Below are 22572 nucleotides of genomic sequence, written 5' to 3' on the forward strand. Positions count from 1 at the left end.
AACCTCAGACCCTAGCCCCGGCCTTCTCTGTCCTGGGTGCTGGCGACTGAGCTTTCGGGCCACCTGGCCTCATGGAACCAAGTCCTGAGCCTCCGAGTTTGGTGAGGGGGCAGGCTATGGGGGGGGACAACTTGGGTGGGCTACCTGGGCAGGAATATCACCCTGAGCGTAGGTCCAGGTGCCTCTGTTGGCCCAAGGATATACAGCCGGTGGTGGGAAGTTTGCGCGCATCCTACCCTCGTACCTCTTCCACCCTGTGTCTGTTCTGGCTTCTCCCACAGGAAACAATGAAGGGAGACACCAGACATCTCAATGGAGAGGAGGACGTCAGCGGGAGGGAAGACTCTCTCATTGTCAACGGGGCCTGCAGCGACCACTCCTCCGACTCGCCCCCGATCCTGGAGGCTATCCGCACCCCGGAGATCAGAGGTGGGTGGGCTCAGATGCCGACACAGTGGGCAGTCGCAGCAGATCATGGGGGATACGATCTCTTGGCAAGCTGAAGGGGGGTGGCGTTGGGGGACAGGGTTTCCAACACCCTGCAACTTGCCCCCTGGAAGGAAAGAGATGGCTCCTGTGAGAAGGTGGCAGAGCCAACTTGTCAGGTCTGTCCATAGCCTCTATTCCCATGGAACTCTAAGGGTGAATGACACCAAAGGTGAATGGTCCCTGTCCTCTTTGGTCATGACAGGCTGTTCTTGGCATAGGCTGGAGTCTTTGGTCATCAAGGGAGAGTAGGACACCTTCCCTTGGGCTGGGACTGGGTTGGGAGGGGGAGGTACGAGGCTTGCTTCTTTTTCTGCCTTACCCATAGCAGTTCCCAAAGCAGATCGCTTGGGAGTCTACCCCAGCTGAGTGGAAACCCCTGTACTGTCCAATCCTCAGCTGTGCCATCCAACAACTTTCTGCAAGGGTATTGTGTCTGTATTGCGTACGACAGTGGCTACAAGTGAGCACTTGAAATGTGGCTGGACACTACAGACACCGAATTGAATTGTTCATGTAATTAGACACTCGGGTGGGTAGTACCCTTCTGGAAGGAATTTGATTCCACCCTCACGAGTACCTTGAGTTCTGCTTTGGGTCCTGACATGTGCCTGGTCCTGTGCTCTGTTGCCCTGTGGATAACAGAGGACTAGGGATGCCGAGGGGCTAAGAGTTAACCCCTGAAGATGGCATCAGTTTTGGGGGAGATACCAGACTGCAGGGATCAGCCCTGTCAGCAAGCGTGTTGCCCAGACAGGCGCCTGCCCCTCCTCAAACACAGACTCCTCTTTCCTTCACAGGCCGCAGATCAAGCTCACGGCTGTCCAAAAGGGAAGTCTCCAGTCTGCTAAGTTACACTCAGGTACTGTGTCTCTTCTCCTTTTTCAGGGTTCAAGGGTAATGCCCTTAGCTCTCATCAGATGGGCAGCCTCAGACCCATAAAAATTGGTATCTGCAAATTAAGTTAAAGTTTTTTTTTACAAAACGTTTTGTTTTACTAGATGCTTTCTACATATATTAAAGATTATTTTGATCTGAATGCTCAGTTACATTGATAAATTTCAAATATAGTCCCCCCTTATCTGTGCTTTTCATGGTTTTGGTTGCTTGTGGTCCACTGCAGTCTGCAGAAATTTAAATAGAAAACTCTAGAAATAAGCAATTAACTTGGGAGGGATTCTCACATCATCCTGCTCTATTCCACTCAGCGGCGTGAGTCCTCTGTCCATCTACCCAATCGGTCAGTAGACAGCTCAGTGGTCAGACTGGTTCTTGTGTTCAAGTAACCCTTAATGACCCCAAATGCAGGAGTAGTGCTGCTGGCAATCTGCATTACCAAATTACTTGTACTAAAGGCAAGCTGTAAAGTACTTATACGACCTAAAAAGATGGCTGGACACAGTGGCTCATGGCTGTAATCCCAGCCCTTTGGGAGATGGAGGTGAGAGGATTGCCTGAATCCCAGGTATTCGAAATAAGCCTGGGCAACTTGGTGAGACCTCATTTCTACAGTAAATCAAACAATTACAGGCTGAGCCACCATACCCAGCCAGTTTTGTTTTTTTTTTTGAAGTCTTTTTTTTTTTTTTTGAGCTTGAAGTTTGCTTTTTTTTTTTGACTTATTGTAGAGATGAAGTCTCACCAAATTGCCCAGGTGGGTCTCGAACCCGCTTGAAGTTTTTTTTTTTGAGTTGAAGTCTCACTCTGTCGCCCAGGCTGGAGTGCAGTGGCACACTTAAACAGCCACTGCAGCCTCCACCTGCTGGGCTCAGATGATCCTTCTGCCTCAGCCTTCCAAGTAACTGGAACCACAGGCATGCGCCACCACGCCCAGCTAATTTTTTGATTGTAGAAATGAGGTCTTGCCTTGTTGCTGTGGCTTGTCTTGAACTTCTAAGCTTAGGCAATCCTTTGCCTCCGCCTTCCAAAGTGCTGGGAGTATAGGTGTCAGCCACTACGCCTGGGCTTTTTTATTATTTTTATTATTTTTGAGTCAGAGTCTCACTCTTATTGTCCAGGCTGGATGGCAGTGGCACATTCACAGCCACCACAGCTCCCACCTGCTGGGTTCAGGTGATCATTCTGCCTCAGCCATCCAAGTAGCTGGAACTACAGGCATGCACCACCAAGCTCAGCTAATTTTTTTTTTTTTTTTTAATAATCAGTATTTTTATTATAGTTTTGTGGGGTACAGTTAAGGGTTAGGTGTACAATTACGTTTTCAGCTAATTTTTTGATTTTTCTTTTTTTTTTTTTATTGTAGAGTTGAGGTGTTGCCAAGTTGCCCAGGCTGGTCTCGAACCTATGGGCTCAGACAGTCCTCTCAACCTCGGCATCCCAAAGTGCTGGGATTATAGATGTGAGCCTCTGCGCAGCCTTTCTTGTTTTTCAGAACAGGGCTTTGCTCTGTCACCCAGGCTGGAGTACAGTTATGTGATTTTAACTCACTACATGCAGCCTTGAATTCCTGGGTTCAAGTGATCCTCCCTCTTTGGCCTCCCAAAATGCTGGGATGACAGGCATGAACTACTGGCTTTTTTCCCCCCAGAGTTATATTTTTCCATTTTCTTCAAATAAAGATTTTTAAAAATTAATTTGTGTATTTTTTTTTTTTTTTGAGTGGTAGTTTCACTCTGTCACCCAGGCTGGAGTGCAGTGGCACGCTCACAGCCACTGCAGTCTCAACCTGCTGGGCTCCGACGATCCACCTCAGCCTTCCAAATAGCTGAATTAATAGACACACGCCACCACGCCTGGCTAATTTTTTTATTTTACTGTAGAGATGAGGTCTCACCAATTTGCCCAGGCTAGTCTCGAACCCATTGACTCAGGCAATCCTCTAACATCGGCCTCCCAAAGTGCTGGGATTATAGGCATATGCCAATGCGCCTGGCCCTATGCATTTTGTTTTTTAATTAATCTTAGAATTTTGGGCACTTTTTTACTCAAAAGAGCCAATGTTAGGTACTGGGAATGGATAAAGATAGAAGTCATGGACAGTGAACAACCATCATTGGCGTTCACTCTGTTGGTGGTGGCAGCCCACTCAGGGGGCCTGTGTGGTGAGGGAGAGGCAGGTGAGGAGTTGACAGCAGTGTTCTGGCCCCTGCTCTGTAGTTTCTGGTTCTTGATTATCAGTAACAGGAAGGAAATCTGAGTATTTCTGTTGTGCTTCGCACTAGGCTAAGTATGCTTTATTTGATTTTTGCTGTAACCCGAGGGAAGTGCTGTTCTATGTGCTATGAGGGATGTACTGTTATTCCAATTTTAAAGAGAGGGAAATGGACTCGAGGCCACATGATTGGTAAGTGAAAAGTGCTTAGCACTCAAGCCAGACCTCCCAGCTGCTCACTGCTTCAGTTTTTGTGTTTGGTTTATGTTGAGTTGCGGTGTGAGGCATGGGGCCTGCATGAGGGGTCGTCGTGACGTGATGCAGGGTTAGTGGCATTGCTTCCTGGTGTTATGTCGCGTGTCGCCCTGAGTGGCCATGTCTTCTGCCGTGAGCTGTGCATCGTGGTAACAGACGCGCTCTCCCGCCAGGCATAGGCATGCTGGGCTTACATACTGCAGTCACCTCACTGCTTTGATTTGCTAATTCTGCTGGGGTTTTTCTTTCCATCCTGTCTTGAATTTGTGATCCTTGGTGAGCTGTTATAAAAACTTTTTTTTAAAGTTGGAGTCTCCCTCTTCACCCAGGCCAGTGGCGTGCTCACGGCCTCGGCATCCTTGATCTGAGTTGTGGAGGCTGCTGTTGTAGAGACGAGGTCTTGCCAAGTTACCCAGACTGGTCTCAAACCTGGGCTCTGGCAATCCTCTCACGTCTGCCTCCCATAGTGTTGGAATTACAGATGTGAGCCACTGTGCCCGGCTTGTTACATAAAATCTTATTGGAACAAAAGGAAATAGTTGAACATATTTTTATGTCTCTTGGATCAGTATTTTGATGAATTTCTATGCGATTGACTCTAAAAGTATGTCGTTTGTGTGACTTTTTAATGACATTTAAGGTTTCTTCATGTTTTCTTTATAAAGGATCTGACAGGCGATGGTGACGGGGAAGATGGGGATGGCTCTGACACCCCAGTGATGCCAAAGCTCTTCCGGGAAACCAGGACTCGGTCGGAAAGCCCCGCTGTAAGTCCCTACGCCCAGAGCAAGGGCACTTCTCCTTTGCCTGGTGGCAGAGCAACAGTATCTCAGGCCCCCTAGGGACACTATGAGTGAAGAGAGAGGTGAACAAGCATTTGGAAATTGGTGAATGACAGCACGCCTCATGGACTGTCATAGGAAGGTTTTCTTTCACACAGTGACTTTGCAGTTCTTGGAACATTCTTAGAAGTACCCAAGGGTGCAGTGTTGGTGGCTTAGCTGCCATTTGACATGGTAATCTGTCACTTCTGTGGGTGAATTTGTTCTGAGGTCCAGAAATAAGAAGGCAGTTATTGTGCATGGCCACCCAGCAAGGTAGAGACTGGACTGACACTGAGAGCTAGTGCCGGTTGGGGAAGTCACCATCGAGCACGTGGTGTGTACACCCCTTTCGTGTTCTATTGACTCTTGTATGCAGAATTTGAACACATGTTCATGCCATTTTGGCAGGGACATAGAGCCGAAGGACTTCTCTGCCATCTAGAGAACCCTGGAATTGGCATTATGCTTCTTTTTTTTTTTTTGAGTTAGAGTCTCTCTCTGTCGCCCAGACTGGAGTGCAGTGGCCGCTCCCGGCCACTGCAGCCTCGACTTGCTGGGCTCCGGCGATCCTTCCACCTCAGCCTTCCCAGTAGCCGGATTTACAGGCATGCGCTACCACGCCCGGCTGATTTTTTGATTTATTGTAGAGATGAGGTCTCGCTGCCCAGGCGGGTCTCGAACTCACAGGCTCAGGCAATCCACTCACCTCAGCCTCCCAAAGGCACGGGTTTACAGGCTGAGCCACCAAGCCCGGCTGGCATTATGCTTCTTTTTTCTCAGCCCCAACTGGCAGGGCCCAGCTTTAGCTGGCCAAGACTGCCTGCTGTGACAGCTGGACCTGGATCTGTTGGAGGTGTCAGATGGCCCAGCCAGCACCCACCCTCCCGATTCAAGGACCTGGGATTGCTCAGTCCATAGTCCTCACTTAATTCACCTGTTCACTTCCAGTCGAGACCACACTCTCCTGGCCCTCCCCCAGGTCCCATACCTTGAGTCTCTAAGGCCCGGTGCTTATCCTCTCTTGCTTCCAGGTCCGGACCCGAAACACCAACAGCACTTCCAGGCAGGAGAGGCCCAGGCCCTCCCCACGTTCCACCCGAGGCCGGCAGGGCCGCAGCCACGTGGATGAGTACCCTGTGGAGTTCCCGGCTACCAGGGTTGGTTCCCCAGATGCCCAGATCCCCCTGCCCATCTCTAACTGGAACTGTACCTCTCTCACGGTGGCTGATGGATAACTGTGTCCTTTCTTCACACTTTTTTGCTTTTCAGGATCTTGCTTTTCTTTGTTTTCCTGGGAAAGCGTCCCTTAAGCCTGTTGGCGTCTCTCCTGGCCTGATCTTGGATGGAACTCTGCTAGGGATGGAAGAATTACTAGTTCCCTGGGTTCTTGTTCCACCTTTGAGACAAGCTGGGAACCACTAACTTCCAGAACTATCTTTTCTCCCTAGTGTCTTTTTCAACCCTAGTGCAGAAACACCGCCGTGAGACTGGACTCACAGTACATGCTTACAAGAAGCCAGCGAACTCCCCTCTGAGCTTGGCTATTGGAGTCCCTCGTCATTACCTGTCAGTGTTCTCTCTGCTGCTGAGATGATTACAATGACTTTCTCCCACCACTCAAGGGGTGCTTGTTCCTGGGAAACCGGCCTCTGTGATCTCTTCTCTCCTTGACTGATGCCTTCATTCTTGCCTGGGAAGCAATTAGGGGCACCATTGATTGGTCTTCGGTCAGCCACCTGGTTTGCTGTTACCAAATGATTATCCTTCTGTCCACAGTCGCTGAGGCGGAGGGCAGCATCTTCAGTAGGCACACCTTGGCTGTCTCCTGCCAGTCCTTACCTCACCATCGACCTCACCGATGACACGGATGATGCAGTTGTGACACCTCAGAGCAGCAGTACCCCCTACTCCCGCCTAGTGCAGGATGGTCATCAGGAGTGCTTGGAGTCCCCCCAGGTGGATGTAGAGATTCGAGATGCAGACACTGCCGAGTATCAGGTACTGCTGAGAAGGGCTTGCTGAACACAGGGAAGGGACAGCTGTTAACCACCCACTGCTGGGAGCTTATGGTGACGACAACCATCTTCATTTTGTCATAATATTTGAATGTATGCTAAATATATTCCATGTGCAACATGTTCCTTTATTCTCCTTTTAGACCTATAGTCCTATTAGACCTAGTAAGTCCAGCACCAGAGTTAATTTACCTCCTGATAGTGTAATTTTCTGAACATTATTTATACATAGGCATATGTATTGTGATTGCATATGTACTGCACAATTCTGTCCCTATCATTAAATAGTTTTTGTTTTTTTATTTTTTTGAGTTGGAGTCTCACTCTGTCGCCCAGACTGGAGTGCAATGGCCGCTCCTGGCCACCGCAGCCTCGACCTGCTGGGCTCCGGTGATCCTTCCGCCTCAACCTTTCAAGTAGCTGGAATTACAGGCGCGCTCTATCTCGCCCAGCTAATTTTTTGATTTATTGTAGAGATGAAGTCTCACCAAGTTGCCCAGGCGGGTCTTGAACCCACGGGCTCAGGCAATCCACTCACCTCAGCCTTCCAAGGCGCGGCATTATAGGCTGAGCCACCAAGCCCGGCTTCATTAAATAGTTATAGAACTAAAGTTGCCTCTTGCTCATGTCTGAATCCAGTGGTCTGGATCACAGCTTGTTAAACCAATTGAGGTTTACGTTTCACTTAAGCATTGCTGCATGAACCCCCTTACTCATGGACAAACGTATATGGTGTACAGATTTGTGCCTTACTTCAGAATACTTCATACTGACTTCATTGACACGCATGTTTTCAGGGCATATCACAAGCTTTTTATTACTCTTAGGGTGAATGCAGTGGGAGGAACTTGGCCCAGGCAGTCTGTCTCCATCCTGGGATTGTGGTCCTGGGATTCTTGTGGTTTTTCTTCCAGGATGGAAAGGAGTTTGGACTAGGGGACCTCGTGTGGGGAAAGATCAAGGGCTTCTCCTGGTGGCCTGCCATAGTGGTGTCCTGGAAAGTCACCTCCAAGCGGCAGGCCATGCCCGGCATGCGGTGGGTCCAGTGGTTTGGTGATGGCAAGTTCTCTGAGGTGAGTGCAGAATAAGACCAGGTGTCCACTGTCTTGAAAACCGAGTCCTGTGACTGCTTTCTGCAGATGGAGGAGGCTGCCCTCACACTGGCTGGAGGGAAGAACGAAACACCCTTGTTAACTAGCTGAAACAGATTATTGGGGTCTTATGAGACAGCTTAGCCTACTCTCACAGGGGACAAAGTTATGAAACCATGGCTACTTGGGTTTTTTTGTTTTTGATTTATGCATTTATTTTTCTGGGGGCAGAATTACCAGTGTGGTGTCAGAGTGACTTGAGGTATCAGGAGTTGCCACAGGAATAGCACCCTGAGTGTTCGGTGGAGAAGCCTGAAAGACACAGGAAGGACAGCCGATGCCTCTAAGTGCCGTTTAGCCCTGGAGAGAGAAGGACATGCCTGCCTGGGTGGCCTAGAAATGGGTTTAGAGTCACCTGGTAGCAGTTATGACAAGGTTTTTTCTTACAGAGCTGTTTATTTCAGAGCTTTTTGTTTGTTTTAAATTCCTAGGGGTGGTTCAGCCTGTAATCCCGCACTTTGGGAGGCTGAGGTGAGTGGATTGCCTGAGCCCACAGGTTCGAGACCCGCCTGGGCAACTTGGCGAGACCTCATCTCTACAATAAATAAAAAATTAGCCAGGCGTGGTAGCACGCACCTGTAGTTCCAGCTACTTGGAAGGCTGAGACGGAAGGATCACCGGAGCCCAGCAGGTTGAGGCTGCGGTGGCTGGGAGCAGTCACTGCACTCCAGTCTGGGTGACAGAGTAAGACTCCAACTCAAAAAAAAAAAAAAATTCCTAGGCTAGAGTTTAGTGGCACAGTCATGGCTTACCACTGCCTCCAAATCCTGGATGCAAGCAAGCCTCCAGCCTCAGCCTCCTAAGTAAGAGGGGACTACAGGTGTGCTCAATCGTGCCTGGATAATTGATTTTTTAAATTAAATTAAATTTTGTTTTTAAAGATGTGAGGTACAATTCCGGCTTAGATATACAAATGTTCATTATGCAGGTACCCTTGTTGATGAATTTTATTTTTTTATATTTAATTAATTTTTTGAGTTGGAGTCTCACTCTGTCACCCAGACTGGAGTGCAGTGGCATGCTCCTGGCCACTGCAGCCTTGACCTGCTTGGCTACGGTGATCCTTCCAAGCAAGTAGCTGGAACTACAGGCGTGCGCTACCACGCCTGGCTGAATTTTTTGATTTTTATTGTACAGATGAGGTCTTGCCAAGTTGCTCAGGTGGGTCTCGAACCCGCGGGCTCAGGCAATCCACTCACCTCAGTCTCCCATGTTGCTGGGATTACAGGCTGAACCACTGAGCCTGGCTTATATTTTATTTTTTTGATTCAGAGTCTCACTCTGTCACTCAGCCTCTAGTGTACTGGCCTGCTCACAGGCACTGCAGCCTCGAACTGCTGAGCTCAGGTGATCCTTCCACCTCAACCTTTCAAGTAGCTGAAGCTACAGGCATGTGCCACTACCATGGCCGGCTAAGTTTTTGATTTATCGTAGAGATGAGGTCTTGCCAGGTTGCCCAGGCTGGTCTCAAACACCTGAGCTCAGGCATTCCTCTTGCCTCTCCCTCCCAAAGTACTGGGATTACAGGCATGAGCCACTTGTACCTGACTATTTTTTAAATATAGATGAGGTCTTCCTGTGTTGTCATGGTCATATTCCTTCCTTGTGCTGGGATTACAGGCAAGAGTTGTTGTACCCTGATCAGGGCTTATTGGTGATTGGTACTAATTCCAAATCTTTCTTGAAGATGGGGGTTTGTTAAGGAAGACAGCTGAGTATAAGTTAGTCAATCTGGATTCTTATACCCTGCTGAATGCACATTCTGAGGTCTTCAAAGATTTTTATTGAAAGAGTGAAGACAGAATACCTTTTCTGCGTTTACATCTTAGTGTCCCACCTTTACTCTGAGAAAGGTTAGGTCACAATACTTGTTGGAAGTACAGTAAGCCAGACAGGGTGGAGGCAAACACGGGAGTAAAGAACCATCCAGTAAATTCCCTGGGAGTCAACATAAATTGATCTCCTGTGGGCCTTCCCAGGGGCTAGAGTGCTGGGGTGTGGCGTCTCCATGGTAGCAGAGATGCTGCATGCTAATACTCTCTTTGACCAGCAGAGGGAGAAGGACAAGTGTCTTGTGCTGACCATGAAGCATCAAATTCCAGGGACACAGGCAATGACTTCTGTGAAATGAAGAAAGATAGGTGGTTTGCAATTGCATTTGCACTGTGAGACATAAATTGCAATTTGCAAGACAGGATCTGCTAATGACATGCAGTGAGGCTGTTATGGGATGAAATGACAATATGGGGCCTGGCCAGGGGCTTGAACTGGGCCTCTGTAGCCCAAACATGCTGCTTGTGTTGCACAGGGGCAGTTGGCCACTGGGAGCAGTGGCTGCTTATGAGCACTTTTCTCTCTGCCAGAGCCACAGTTTCTTCTCACCAATGGTGGTCACACCCATCACAGGAAGTCAGAGCTTAAAGGCATAAAAATGCGTGTGCACCTTCTGTGGAGAGTGGAACATTCCATGTCTTCAGTTCTGATTAGTACTTCGAACACCCAGTTTCATCTCTCCTACTATTCATATATGGTACAAAGAACTAAAATCTAGCACAATAACAAAAAATGCTAGTGCCAAACTTTGGGTTTTTTGAGGTGGAGGGAGTCTCACTGTGTTGCCCAGGCTGGAGTGCAGTGGCACACTGCTGGACTCAGGTGATCTTCCACCTTAACTTTGCAAGTAACTGAAGTAACTGGAACTACAGGCACACGTGACCACACCCAGCTAATTATTATTATTATTTTGAATATGCAGGCTCAGGCAATTCACTTGCCTCAGCCTCCCAAAGTGCTGGGATTGCAGGCATAAGCCACTGTGCCCGGCTCAATCATTGTTTCTAAACGCATAGTGAATTCATTTGCTAAAAGGCTAAAGAGTCAACTGTTGTCATTGTTGACTTCATGCTCAGGAAGGAGAATTTTAGGACTGAGCCGCAGGGCTGGGCACCGGGAACACCTGGTCCTAAGATGTCAACACAAGGTACCTCTAGTTGTATTCAGAGTACCCTGCTTTCCTGCATTTCTAACTATAGGTGCTTCTGGACTTTTGAGGTGCCATTTCTATTTTCTGCTTCTTTCTTTCACTTTTGAGTTGATGTCTCTGGACTTTATCCCCAAGATTGGGCTCTCACTTTAGTGTGTGAAATTTTTCCCTGCTAACAGAGTCTGGGAGAGGCACATGTGTAGGTGAACGTTGATGACTTCTTTCTCTCCTAGGTCTCTGCAGACAAACTGGTGGCTCTGGGGTTGTTCAGTCAGCACTTCAACCTGACCTCCTTTAATAAGCTCGTGTCCTACAGGAAGGCCATGCACCAGGCCCTGGAGGTACCATGAGATTTGGGATTGAGGCCCTAGCCCTGAGATGGGGGATGCAAGAGACCTGCAGAAAGCTAGCTCAGGATGGAGTATGGTCACAGGTGGCTCGTGGGAACAGGCAGCGAGATAGGAAGTGAATGCCAACATTACATGCTGTTGGCCTGGTAGGCCTGAGTAGGGGGGATTTGATACTACTGTGGCCTCCCAGCTTCTGTCGGTTGACTCTCAGTACTGTTAACTCCTAATCGGAAGGCTGCACTGGTAAGTAGCAGGTGCAGGATTCTTGTCAGTGAATGTACATAACCAGGGAATGCAAAGTCTCCTCATGAGTAGATGGGTTCAAGGCCAAAACTGGGACAGAGCTGAGGCGAGCTACTCCCCCACCCCTTGTCTGTGGGACTGTGTTATTTCGCCCCTGTGAGCCATTAGACTTTGTTCATCACTCCACCCTGTCCTGGAGCTGCCTTTGTCCAGCATTTAAGAAAGTCTGCTTTGTGCTAATTGCTGTGAGATAATACCTGATACTTGATAATGTCCCCATCTTTTTTTTTTTTTTGAGTTGTAGTCTCACTCTGTTACCCAGGCTGGAGCGTAGTGGCATGCTGCTTGCTCATGGCCACTGCAGCCTCCACCTGCTGGGCTCAGGTGATCCTTCTGCCTCAGCCTTCCAAGTGGCTGGAACTACAGGCATGTGCCACCGTACCCAGCTAGTTTTTTGATTCGTTGTAGAAATGAGGTCTCACCAAGTTGCCCAGGCTGGTCTTGAACCTGCAGGCTCAGGCAGTTGTCTCACCTCAGCCTCCTGAAGTGCTGGGCTTGTAGGTATTAGCCACTGTTTGCAGCATCCCCATCTCCTTTATGGAGATAAGGCACAGAGGGGATGAGAGAGTGTTGGCTCACCTCAGTGCCTAACATGAGGGAGCCAGCTGGTACATCTGTGCCCTCTCTGAGAGGGATCTGCCCATGTACCTTACCTATGGGGAAGGGATCAGATTTGGTGCCTCCTTGAAAACCCTGTTCCCTGCTTAGCTCTTTCTTTCCCTGCCCAGAACAGCTGTCTGGTTATGAAGGGGCCCAATGAGACAGGGACTGTAAGCCCCAGCCAGTGTGTCCCTGGGTGCAGCTTGGCAAGAACCCTCCCCTCATCACAGACTCTGCCTTTGCAGAAAGCCAGGGTGCGAGCTGGCAAGACCTTCACTGGCAGCCCTGGAGACTCAATGGAGGACCAGCTGAAACCCTTGTTGGAGTGGGCCCATGGGGGCTTCAAGCCCACTGGGATCGAAGGCCTCAAACCCAACAACACGCAACCAGGTGGGCAAGAGTCCCTGTGTACACCCACTGCTGGGGGAACACTGCCTCTTGGCGATTCAGCCACCCTGTTCTCGCTTAGCCCATACAGTTTTCCAGCAACCTTGAAGCCTGCCTCTTATGTTAGGAACCACAGGTCTATGGTCAGACAGGCCAGGGTACATATGAAGGCTGTGTCAGCCATGTCTGGCTTCCCTGGTCACATTCCTGCTCAAAGTCAAGTACCTATAATTTGGATGGAATCTGTTCTCAGTACTAACAGCTTTTTAATCAAAGGACAAAATAGTTAAACTCTGCTCATTGGAGAAAACTTGGAAAGTGTTTAAAAAGAACCATAAGCCACTTCCTAACATTTTGACCAATACCTGCAATCCAGGGTGTGACTTACAATCCATACGTTCAATGTAATGTTTTCTGTTTTTTGTTTTCCCCAAAAAGTGGTTAATAAGTCGAAGGTGCGTCGTGCAGGCAAAGGGACCTTAGAATCCAGGAAATACGGTATTCCCTCCCCATTTTTTGACTGCACTGTTTTCTGTGTACTTTCTTTTGATTTCTTAACATACACAGTGGTCACTGGAAGAGAATCAAATTTCTTGAAGTCAGCTTGAACTCCTGCCCTACCCTCTCTTCACGTCCCACCCTCACAAACACCCTCTGGGTTAACACTGCCGAGTGCACATCCTTTTCTGTACACATTGGGTTCATCTTTTCCCTTTGTCTTAATGTTAATGGAATCATTGTCAAATGTCAATTTGTCACTAAAGGGTTCTTCTGGTTTTTAATGGCTGTATGATTTTCCTAGGGGCAGAGTCAGATTTAACCATGTCCATGGGACTTGCTGGGCATTATAAATGGAGTAGGATTATGGGAGGCACATAATTAGGACGTGCTGGGTGGCGTAGATGGAGTATAATTATGGAAGGCACAGGATATCTGAAAATTTTTCTAATAGCCTCCTTCAAACGAGTAAAAAGGAGCAGGTGAAATTAATACTAATCCACTGGGCGTGGTAGCTCAGCATTGGGAGGCTGAAGTGAGAGGATTGTCTGAGCCCATGGGTTGGAGACCAGCCTGGGCAACTTGGCAAGACCTCATTTCTACAATAAATCAAAAATTAGCCGAGCATGGTAATGTGTGCTGTAGTTCCAGCTATTTGGAAGGCTGAGGCAGAAGAATCGCCTGAGCCCAGCAGGTCGGGGCTGCAGTGGCCATAAGCCATGCCCCTGCACTCCAGTCTGGGCGACAGTGAGACTCCAACTTATAGAGAAAAAATAGCTAGAAATTAATACTATTCATGAATTTTATTTAAATCCACATTAACATTTCCATATTTAGGTAAGAGTTTACATCTCATGTTTATTTTATACATCTGACAGCACATGCTAAGTGCTTTTTTTTTTTGAGTTGGGAGTCTCACTCTGTCGCCCAGACTGGAGTGCAGTGGCCGCTCCCGGCCACTGCTGCCTTGTCCTGCTGGGCTCTGGCGATCATTCTGCCTCAGGCTTCCAAGTAGCTGTAACTACAGGCGCGCAGTACCACACCCGGCTAATTTTTGACTTATTGTAGAGATGAGGTGTCGCCAAGTTGCCCAGGCGGGTCTCAAACCCGCGGACTCCCAAAGGTGCGGGATTACAGGCTGAGCCACCGAGCGCGGCCCAGTTCTTTTTTTATATCTTGTTTCTTTATTTTTAGTGATGTGGTCTCATTATGTTGCCCAGGCTGGTCTGCAACTCTTGGGCTCAAGCAATCCTCCTGTCTTGGCCTCCTAAAGTACTGGATTACAGGCGTGAGCCACTGTAGCTGTCCTTGCATTTCAGTTCTTCTGATGCTAAATTTGCAGTGAAAATATTTGAACTGTCTTAGCTATGTCAACGTAGATTATTAAGTACAATTGACTAATTTCATAAAACTTAAAAAATTATTATTTTTGAGCAGGAGTCTCACTTTGTTGCCCAGACTGGAGTGCAGTGGCATGCTCCCAGCCACTGCAACCTTGACCAGCTGGGTTCTGGTGATCCTTCTCCCTCAGCCTTCCAAGCAGCTGGAAATATAGGCATGCGTTACCACACAGAGCTAATTTTTTGATTTATTGTAGAGATGAGGTCTTGCCAACTTGACTAGGCTGGTCTCAAACCCCTGGGCTCAGGTAATCTCTCACCTCAGCATACTTAAAGTGCTGGGATTAAAGGCTTGAATCTCCACGTCCAGCCAAAACTTAAATTAAAAAAAGCAGGCCAGGCGTGGTGCCTCTCACCTATATTCCAGCACTTTGGGAAGCAGAGGCAAGAGGATCGCCTGAGCTCAGGGATTCAAGACCAGCCCCAGCAAAAATTAACTGACGTGGTGGCGTGTGCCTGTGGTTCCAACTACTAGGAAGTCCCAGGTAGAAGGATCACCTGAGTCCAGCAGGTCGAGGCTGTGGTGGCCGTAAGCAGTGTGCCACATCACTCCAGCCTCGGTAACAGAGTGAGACTCAAAAAAATACATGAAAAAGAAGAATAAGCCGGGCTTGGTGGCTCAGCCTGTAATCCGCGCCTTTGGGAGGCTGAGGTGAGTGGATTACCTGAGCCCGAGGGTTCGAGACCCGCCTGGGCAACTGGGCGAGACCTCATCCCTACAATAAATCAAAAAATGAGCTGGGCGTGGTAGCACACACCTGTAGTTCCAGCTACTTGGAAGGCTGAGGCGGAAGGATCGCTGGAGCACAGCAGGTCCCGGCCACTGCACTCCAGTCTGGGTGACAGACTGGGACTCTAACAAAAAAAAAAAAAAAAAAAAAAAAAAAAGACAGGTTGAAGGTAACCCTAATGAACAAGTAAATGGAATCATTTGGTGTTGTAAAATTAAGTTTCTCCCTAGTTGTGTGTCAGGTGCTCAGTAGTCTCACCCCTGCCTTCCAACTCCAACATTGGGCACGGCAGAAAGACAGGGCATGTTGTAGCTGTGACTGGAGCTTTATCTGATGCTCTTTAGCTGAGTCTAGAAGGATGTCTCTCTTACTTCCAGTAGCTGTTCAGAACCTCTTAGACATGTGTCCCTCATGCGTCTTAGATGAAAGAGCTTGAATGAACTCATGTTCTTTTTTTTTTTTGAGTTGGCGTCTCACTCTGTCACCCAAACTGGAGTGCAGTGGCCGCTCCCTGCAGCCTCACCTGCTGGGCTCCGGCGATCCTTCCGCCTCCTCAGCCTTCCAAGTAGCTGGAACTACAGGCGCGCGCTACCATGCCCGGCTAATTTTTGATTTATTGTAGAGATGAGGTGTTGCCAAGTTGCCCAGGCGGATCTCGAACCTGCGGGCTCAGGCAATCCACTCGTCTCAGCCTCCCAAAGGCGTGGGATTACAGGCTGAACCACCAAGCCCCGTGAGCTCATGTTCTAGTTGCACAGTGGGGGGGGTCACATATGCCCAGGGTGGATCCCTGTCCTACCCTAGATGCATCTGACACCCAGACCCAGCACAGTGTTGTCCTGGGCCTACATGCTTTTTGCACCAGCCTCGTACTAGCAGTGACTTTGGTCTTCTTAACCTTTCACAGAGAACAAGACTCGAAAACGCACAGCTGATGACTCAGCCACCGCTGACTACTGTCCCCCACCCAAGCGCCTCAAGACAAATTGCTATAACAATGGCAAGGATCGTGGGGAGGAAGATCAGAGCCGAGGTGATTCTTGGAACCTGCTGCCCATGCTCAGGACAGGAGTGGGCAGATGTGAAGATGCGTAGCTAAATTGATCATAAAGCCCCTTGACCTCACCTCTGACTTTTTCCCTCTTTTCTTGACAGAACAAATGGCTTCCGATGTCATCAACAATAAGAACAGTCTGGAAGGTAATATTCTCTCCCTTCCGGTCCTCCCTTCGCAGCCTGGGCCAGGGCCCAAGGCCTGCCTAGTCCTGGGGTTTTCCATCCGGCTTGGGTTAACCCTGAGCTCTATGCTGTGACCTCAGGTCTCCAAGCGTGTCCTTCTACTGGAGGTCCTCTGACTTAGGGTTCTGCCAAGTGTCCTGGGGGCAGCCCTTCTGCCCCTTATGCCTTTCTGCATCTCTGAAGTGTGAACACCACCTTTGGAGGGTTCTTGGGCAGGGTGTGGGTGTGGAAGAAACACTCAAGAACCAAGAGGCCCTGGCTGCTATTATGACATATGCTATTATGTCATAATAGCATATGTCATATAGCTGTGACATGCTATTATGACATGGCAACAAACCAACCCTGTCTTACAGATAGCTGTTTGTCCTGTGGTAGGAAAAACCCTGTGTCCTTCCACCCTCTCTTTGAGGGGGGCCTCTGCCAGACATGCCAGGTGAGACCTTCTACTCCTTTCTCTACATACATCCCCACGTTCCCCAGAAAACAGCACCTGGGTGCAGAAACTAATGAGGCCCTCTTGGGATGCAGATACCTCCCACCCTTTCTGGGTAGGAGGCAATGGCAGAGGGCAGTGGCATGCGGACCACAGGCACTTGTCCCTGTGAAAGATAACAAGACACCACCAGCTCATTCTAGGGCAGTGTCCTAGGGTTGCAGCCCACGAGTGAGTGGGTCCTGGCTGGCCAGGTCTCCAGTTTCACGAGTGTGTCTTTCTGGCTGCCAGGATCGGTTTCTCGAGCTGTTCTACATGTACGACGATGATGGCTATCAGTCCTACTGTACCGTGTGCTGTGAGGGCCGTGAGCTGCTTCTCTGCAGCAACACAAGCTGCTGCCGGTGCGCACTGGGCCCTGTGGGAAAGATGTGGGCGGGCCCCAAGCCTCCAGGTGTTATACCCTGTAGCTTCCTGTAGTTGGAAGGCAGTTCCTGTGTTTCATGGTATGCCAGGCATGGGTGGGCTATACGGACAAGAACTAGTGCATGGGAAATGGCTTTTTTTCTTTTTTTTTTGTCTTGGGTCTTTGTTGCCCAGGGTAAATGGACTTCAGTGGCATACGCATTGCTCACTGCCGCCTCAACCTTCTGAGCTCAGGGGAATCCTTCTGCCTCAGCTTCCTGAATAGCTGAGACTGCAGGTGTATGCGACCACACCTGGGTAATTTTTATTTTTGTAGAGACGAGGTTTTACTATGTTGCCTAGTCTTGTTTCAAACTCCTGGGCTCCAGCAATTCTCTTGCCTCAGCCTCCCAAATGCTAACATTACAGGTGTGAGCCATGATGCTTGGTCAGGCAAGGGCTCTTGATAGAGACATATCTGTGAGAGAAGTGGGGATTAGGGAAGGCCTCCTATTTGGAGGGGTGTCAGTTGGCCTGCAATTCAAAGGGTCCATGAAATTAACGGGTACTTGTGGGAGAGCATTTCTGTGCAGAGTAACTGGAATTAAGGGGAAGGGGGTATTCAAGGGGAAGGAATATCCAAGAAAAAGAGGTAACCCGCATTTTGCTTTATAACCCACATTATGCTGTGCCTTGCTGGCCACACGGATAAGCAACTGGGTGCCATAGAAGACTCTAGGCCGTGGACTGCCTTCTCCCTGGGAAGGGGTGTGGGACACAGGAGATAGACTGATGACAAAAGCATTCCTTTTCCTCTGCCACTGGGTGCAGGTGCTTCTGTGTCGAGTGCCTGGAGGTTCTGGTGGGCACGGGCACCGCGGCCGAGGCCAAGCTTCAGGAGCCCTGGAGCTGCTACATGTGTCTCCCACAGCGCTGCCATGGTGTCCTGCGGCGCCGCAAGGACTGGACCATGCGCCTGCAGGCCTTCTTCACCAGCGACATGGGACATGAATATGTAAGCCACAGGCTCTGGTCTCCACAGATCCCAGGGCATAGGGTGATGGGACCTCAAGAAGTCAGTTCCGATGTACAAGTGGAGGTTTACAGCCTGAGAGATGGAGTTAATTGAGAACTCCTGTATGTAGTTCTCAGGCTGGAGCACTCATTCCTTTCCCACTGGCCTCGAAGTATCTGGCTCTTCAAGGGCCTGGGAAGAAATGCTTGACTTCCGAACTAGCAGAGCTAAGAGGGAAGGGTACAGCAGGAGGGAATTTACTGCTTCTTAGAGGGAGGCCTTCTCGGGTGATGTGTGTATCTGGAGCTCATGTCTAAGGATCAACATGAGTGTCTGGGCCTAATTTAGGCTGCAATGTCATGTGTTCTCACGGATTCCCACCAGAACTGCTCCCTTGGCAGTACTGAATGCCCTGAGGGTCAGCCCTTCTCTCCCTCAGATTAAGGCCTCTCTCTGCCCTTTCATCTCTGTGACCTCTTTACTTACCTGGCAGGAAGTCCCCAAACTTTATCCTGCCATTCCCGCAGCCCGAAGGCGGCCCATTCGAGTCCTGTCCCTGTTTGATGGGATTGCGACAGGTGAGTTGGGTGCCTGGGCATGCCCTGCTTCCTCATGGTACTGGTAGCCAGGGAGTCTGAAGACCTTGTCCATCTGTCTGACATGACATCAATGCCATGAAAAGATCCCTGGGAGGGTTACTGGGTTATACTTGTTCTCAGAAAACCAATGGCTCCATCTTTCTATTCTCACTCTCTTGGCACTCTAATTCTTTTCTTTTTTGAGTTAGAGTCTCACTGTCACCCAGGCTGGAGTGCAGTGGCATGCTCATGGCCACTGCAGCCTTGACCTGCTGGGCTCAGGCTATCCTACCTCAGCCTTCCAAGTAGCTGGAACCTCAGGTGTGTGCCACCACATCCAGCTAATTTTTTTTATTTATTGTAGAAATGAGGTGTCACCATGTTGCCGGGGTGGGCTAACTTTTTTTATTTATTGTAGAAATGAGGTCTCACTAAGTTGCCCCGACGGGTCTGAAACCTGCTGACTCAGAGAATCCACTCACCTTGGCCTCCCAAAGCGCTGGGATTATTGGCTGAACCACCGAACCCAGCCTTTTTTTTTTTTTTCTTTTGAGTTGGAGTCTCACTTGGTCGCCCAGACTGGAGTGCAGTGGCCGCTCCTGGCCACTGCAGCCTCGCCTGCTGGGCTCTGGCAATCCTTTTGCTTCAGCCTTCCGAGTAGCCAGAATTACAGGCATGCGCTACCACACCCGGCTGATTTTTTTTTTTTTTTTTTTTTTGATTTATTGTAGAGATGAGGTCTTGCTGCCCAGGCGGGTCTTGAACCCGCGGGCTCAGGCAATCCACTCACCTCAGCCTCCCAAAGGCGCGGGATTACAGGCTGAGCCACCGAGCCTGGCTTTTGTTGTTATATAAATGAGGTCTTGCCTAGATTCCCAGGCTGGTCTTGATGGAACCCCTAAGCTCAGGCAATCCCCTCACCTCCATTTCCCAAAATGCTGGGATTACAGGTGTGAGCCTCTGCCTCCAGCTCAAAGGGAATGAATCATAGCTGTTATATTTTATTTTTTGTTATGTGCAGATATTGGAAATCAATTGGGTAACAACTGCCATTCTCTCCAGTTTGGATCCCTTTTTTCCTTGTGGTTTCCCTCTACACAGCCTAGCCTCCTGTGGTGTGGTTGTGAGCAACACCTTCATTTTCCCTGAGCAGGGAGCAGTAGAATAAGCTGCTTTGCAGGCACATAGTTTGTGCTCACGTGTCTACCTGGCCCCACAGGGTACTTGGTCCTCAAGGAACTGGGCATAAAGGTGGAGAAGTACGTTGCCTCGGAAGTGTGTGAGGAGTCCATCGCTGTTGGGACTGTGAAGCATGAGGGGAATATCAAGTACGTGAACGATGTGCGGAACATCACTAAGAAAAACGTGAGTGCTGGACCTTTGCTGCTCTCCCTCCTCTTCCCCCACTAGCTCCCGTGGCATGTCCCCCGACCCTGCATGGAAGAGCCCTGTGGTCACATTAAGTGGAGGTGGTTGCCCCTGCAGTTGAGAATGATTGAAATACCAGGGATCATGAGCATTAGATCTTCTAATTCTAGTTCTGGAAGGCTAGGTTCTTTGTTCCTATGTCCACACCTCCGCCTTTCCCTGAGCCTGACTCTTTTTCTCCCTCAGATTGAAGAGTGGGGCCCTTTTGACTTGGTTATTGGTGGAAGTCCATGCAACGACCTCTCCAATGTGAACCCAGCCAGGAAAGGCCTGTATGGTGAGCATCATCTTTTTGGTGGTCCCCAGAGAGCCTGCAGCACCTCAGTGCTGTCCGGGTGGAGTGGCATTAGGGAAAGATGGTTGCTTCTGGCCAGTGCGTGTTGGTGCTGCTGTAACTCCACAGAAGGAAGGATGCTAATAAATACTGTGCTGTGTTGCACATTCTTGCTTAATCATCCACAGGACTTCAGGGGACATAAAGTTAGCATGAGCATCACTGTCAAGAGAGCATTAGGAACCTGTTGGTCTCAGAAATGGCAGAGGTTTTGAGTAAACCCTTGTGTCTTTTGTGACTGTAGAGGGCACTGGGCGGCTCTTCTTTGAATTCTATCATCTTCTGAATTACTCACGCCCCAAGGAGGGTGATGACCGGCCATTCTTCTGGATGTTTGAGAATGTCGTAGCCATGAAGGTCGGCGACAAGAGGGACATCTCTCGATTCCTGGAGGTGAGGGGACCTGGGACCCTGATTGTCACAATCTGGATGGGGAAGATCTTGTCACAGCCTTGCTTTTGCTAATGATAGGGTGATTTCCCAGTTCTTGGTCTGACTAGTAGGGGATGCAGTGGGTTATCTTAGGATGTGGATAAAAGGATTTTATCTCTACTCTCACCCCAACCCATGGAGTAAAAATGATAGGCCACCGTCGGCTTCTGTTGCATGCTCATGAGATTTGACTCAGCTTTTACTCTACAGAGATTTTTGTTATGAAAATTGCTGCTTTTTGGGATCACCGTGGAGTCAGTATTCCACTGCTTGATATACATCCAGCTCCACTGCAAATACTATTTTTACACTTAACTTTTTAAATTTTCCCCAAGTCTTAGAGCGTAAGTTCAGTCTCAGGTTTTAGAGCTGCTGCTTCTGTCCTGTCTGGACCCGGCTGGCAGCCTGGTGGTACTAGCCACATGTTGTGCACACTGCCCTCCCAATCCAGGATCTGGGCTTGCTTGCGATTTTGAGCTGCTTTTACCATCTCTGTCTAGCACATTCTATAATCTGGCATACTTTCAATATGCAGGGCTGATCTGATCTCTGTACCCGTCATTGACGCATATGCTGTGTCATTGAGCCAGTATCTTGATGGCAACTTTTTTATCAGCTGACTGGGAAGATCATGCCTCTTCCATAGCCAGGAGGCAACCCTGTTACCTGCACAAGTCAAAGCCTGCTCTGCTTGATGCCTGAACTCCTAATAGCCCCTTTCTTTCTCCCTGCAGTGTAATCCAGTGATGATTGATGCCATCAAAGTGTCTGCTGCCCACAGGGCCCGATATTTTTGGGGCAACCTACCTGGGATGAACAGGTAACAATTGGCTCTGAGAGGGGCAGGTAATAACCAGGTGAAATAAACCCGATAATGTCAGTTCTAATGCTTGAGCCTACTAGAGAGAACTGGCTCTATTGAGAAGCAGCCCCACCCTGCTTTTCAGATTACAAGGTGGTCTTATGGTTGATCCCTTTTAGAATGTGGGACAAATACCCAGGAATTTCAGGAAGGACTCCTCTTGCTCAAGCAGCAGATAGGCATGATCTTGAAAGTATTAGGTCCTGGGAGTCATACTGGAACCTCAAGTACTTTCCTGTGCCTGGAATCTCTGCTAAGCTGGGCTTATTGCTACTTCTCCCAGTTGCTATAGGGGAACCCATCTAGAAAGGATTGTTAGAGGTGACATTCCTACAGCTCACGAGAGCTGACCTCTAGCTAGGCCTGTGGCCAACAGGTGGTAGAGCCGATATGGCAGATGGTAACCCGAGGACTAGCCTCTTCCCACTGTCATTACCAAGAACCTTCCCTACATTTTTGTCTAGCTGAGGATTAATTATCCCTTCTATATATGGTTTCCAGAACAATTTGCTAATTAAGATGCAAAATGTGATGACACTGTGACATCCCATATTTGCACATGAGATTATTGGAAGGAGTTGTTGAGAGCAAAATGTAGATCCTTGTAGACAGAGGTGAGGGTGCTTGGATTAGCCTGGAGGACTTTTGCTGACTATCTTGCATTTGTGCTGGTGAATCTGCCCATCAGATGATACCGTGTCCATTTGGGGGATTAAGGAGGACTCGTTCACTCAACATTGAGTGCCCT

The 22572-nt window shown here is 49.0% G+C and overlaps 1 protein-coding gene across 2 annotated transcripts in view; it reads left to right on the forward strand.

Annotated features, from left to right (window-relative positions):
* Positions 1–22572, forward strand: part of DNMT3B (DNA methyltransferase 3 beta) — a 39893-nt gene that overhangs the window by 12700 nt on the left and 4621 nt on the right. Inside the window, exons 3-21 of one of the 2 annotated variants that reach the window (XM_008070943.2) lie at positions 282–429; positions 1287–1348; positions 4519–4620; positions 5709–5834; positions 6454–6675; positions 7607–7765; positions 11060–11167; positions 12325–12469; positions 12905–12964; positions 16003–16128; positions 16251–16295; positions 16691–16770; positions 17062–17174; positions 18007–18190; positions 18684–18768; positions 19988–20133; positions 20383–20473; positions 20775–20923; positions 21697–21782. In XM_008070943.2, the coding sequence (XP_008069134.1) occupies positions 282–429; positions 1287–1348; positions 4519–4620; positions 5709–5834; positions 6454–6675; positions 7607–7765; positions 11060–11167; positions 12325–12469; positions 12905–12964; positions 16003–16128; positions 16251–16295; positions 16691–16770; positions 17062–17174; positions 18007–18190; positions 18684–18768; positions 19988–20133; positions 20383–20473; positions 20775–20923; positions 21697–21782 (2237 nt within the window). Of the gene's footprint in view, positions 1–71; positions 102–281; positions 430–1286; positions 1349–4518; positions 4621–5708; positions 5835–6453; positions 6676–7606; positions 7766–11059; positions 11168–12324; positions 12470–12904; positions 12965–16002; positions 16129–16250; positions 16296–16690; positions 16771–17061; positions 17175–18006; positions 18191–18683; positions 18769–19987; positions 20134–20382; positions 20474–20774; positions 20924–21696; positions 21783–22572 lie in introns of those variants that run through there. The other variant, XM_008070944.2, reaches the window with a different exon arrangement.

Source organism: Carlito syrichta, unplaced genomic scaffold (assembly GCF_000164805.1).
Source record: "Carlito syrichta isolate Samal-C Ts95f unplaced genomic scaffold, Tarsius_syrichta-2.0.1 Scaffold314071, whole genome shotgun sequence".
NCBI lineage: Eukaryota > Metazoa > Chordata > Mammalia > Primates > Tarsiidae > Carlito > Carlito syrichta.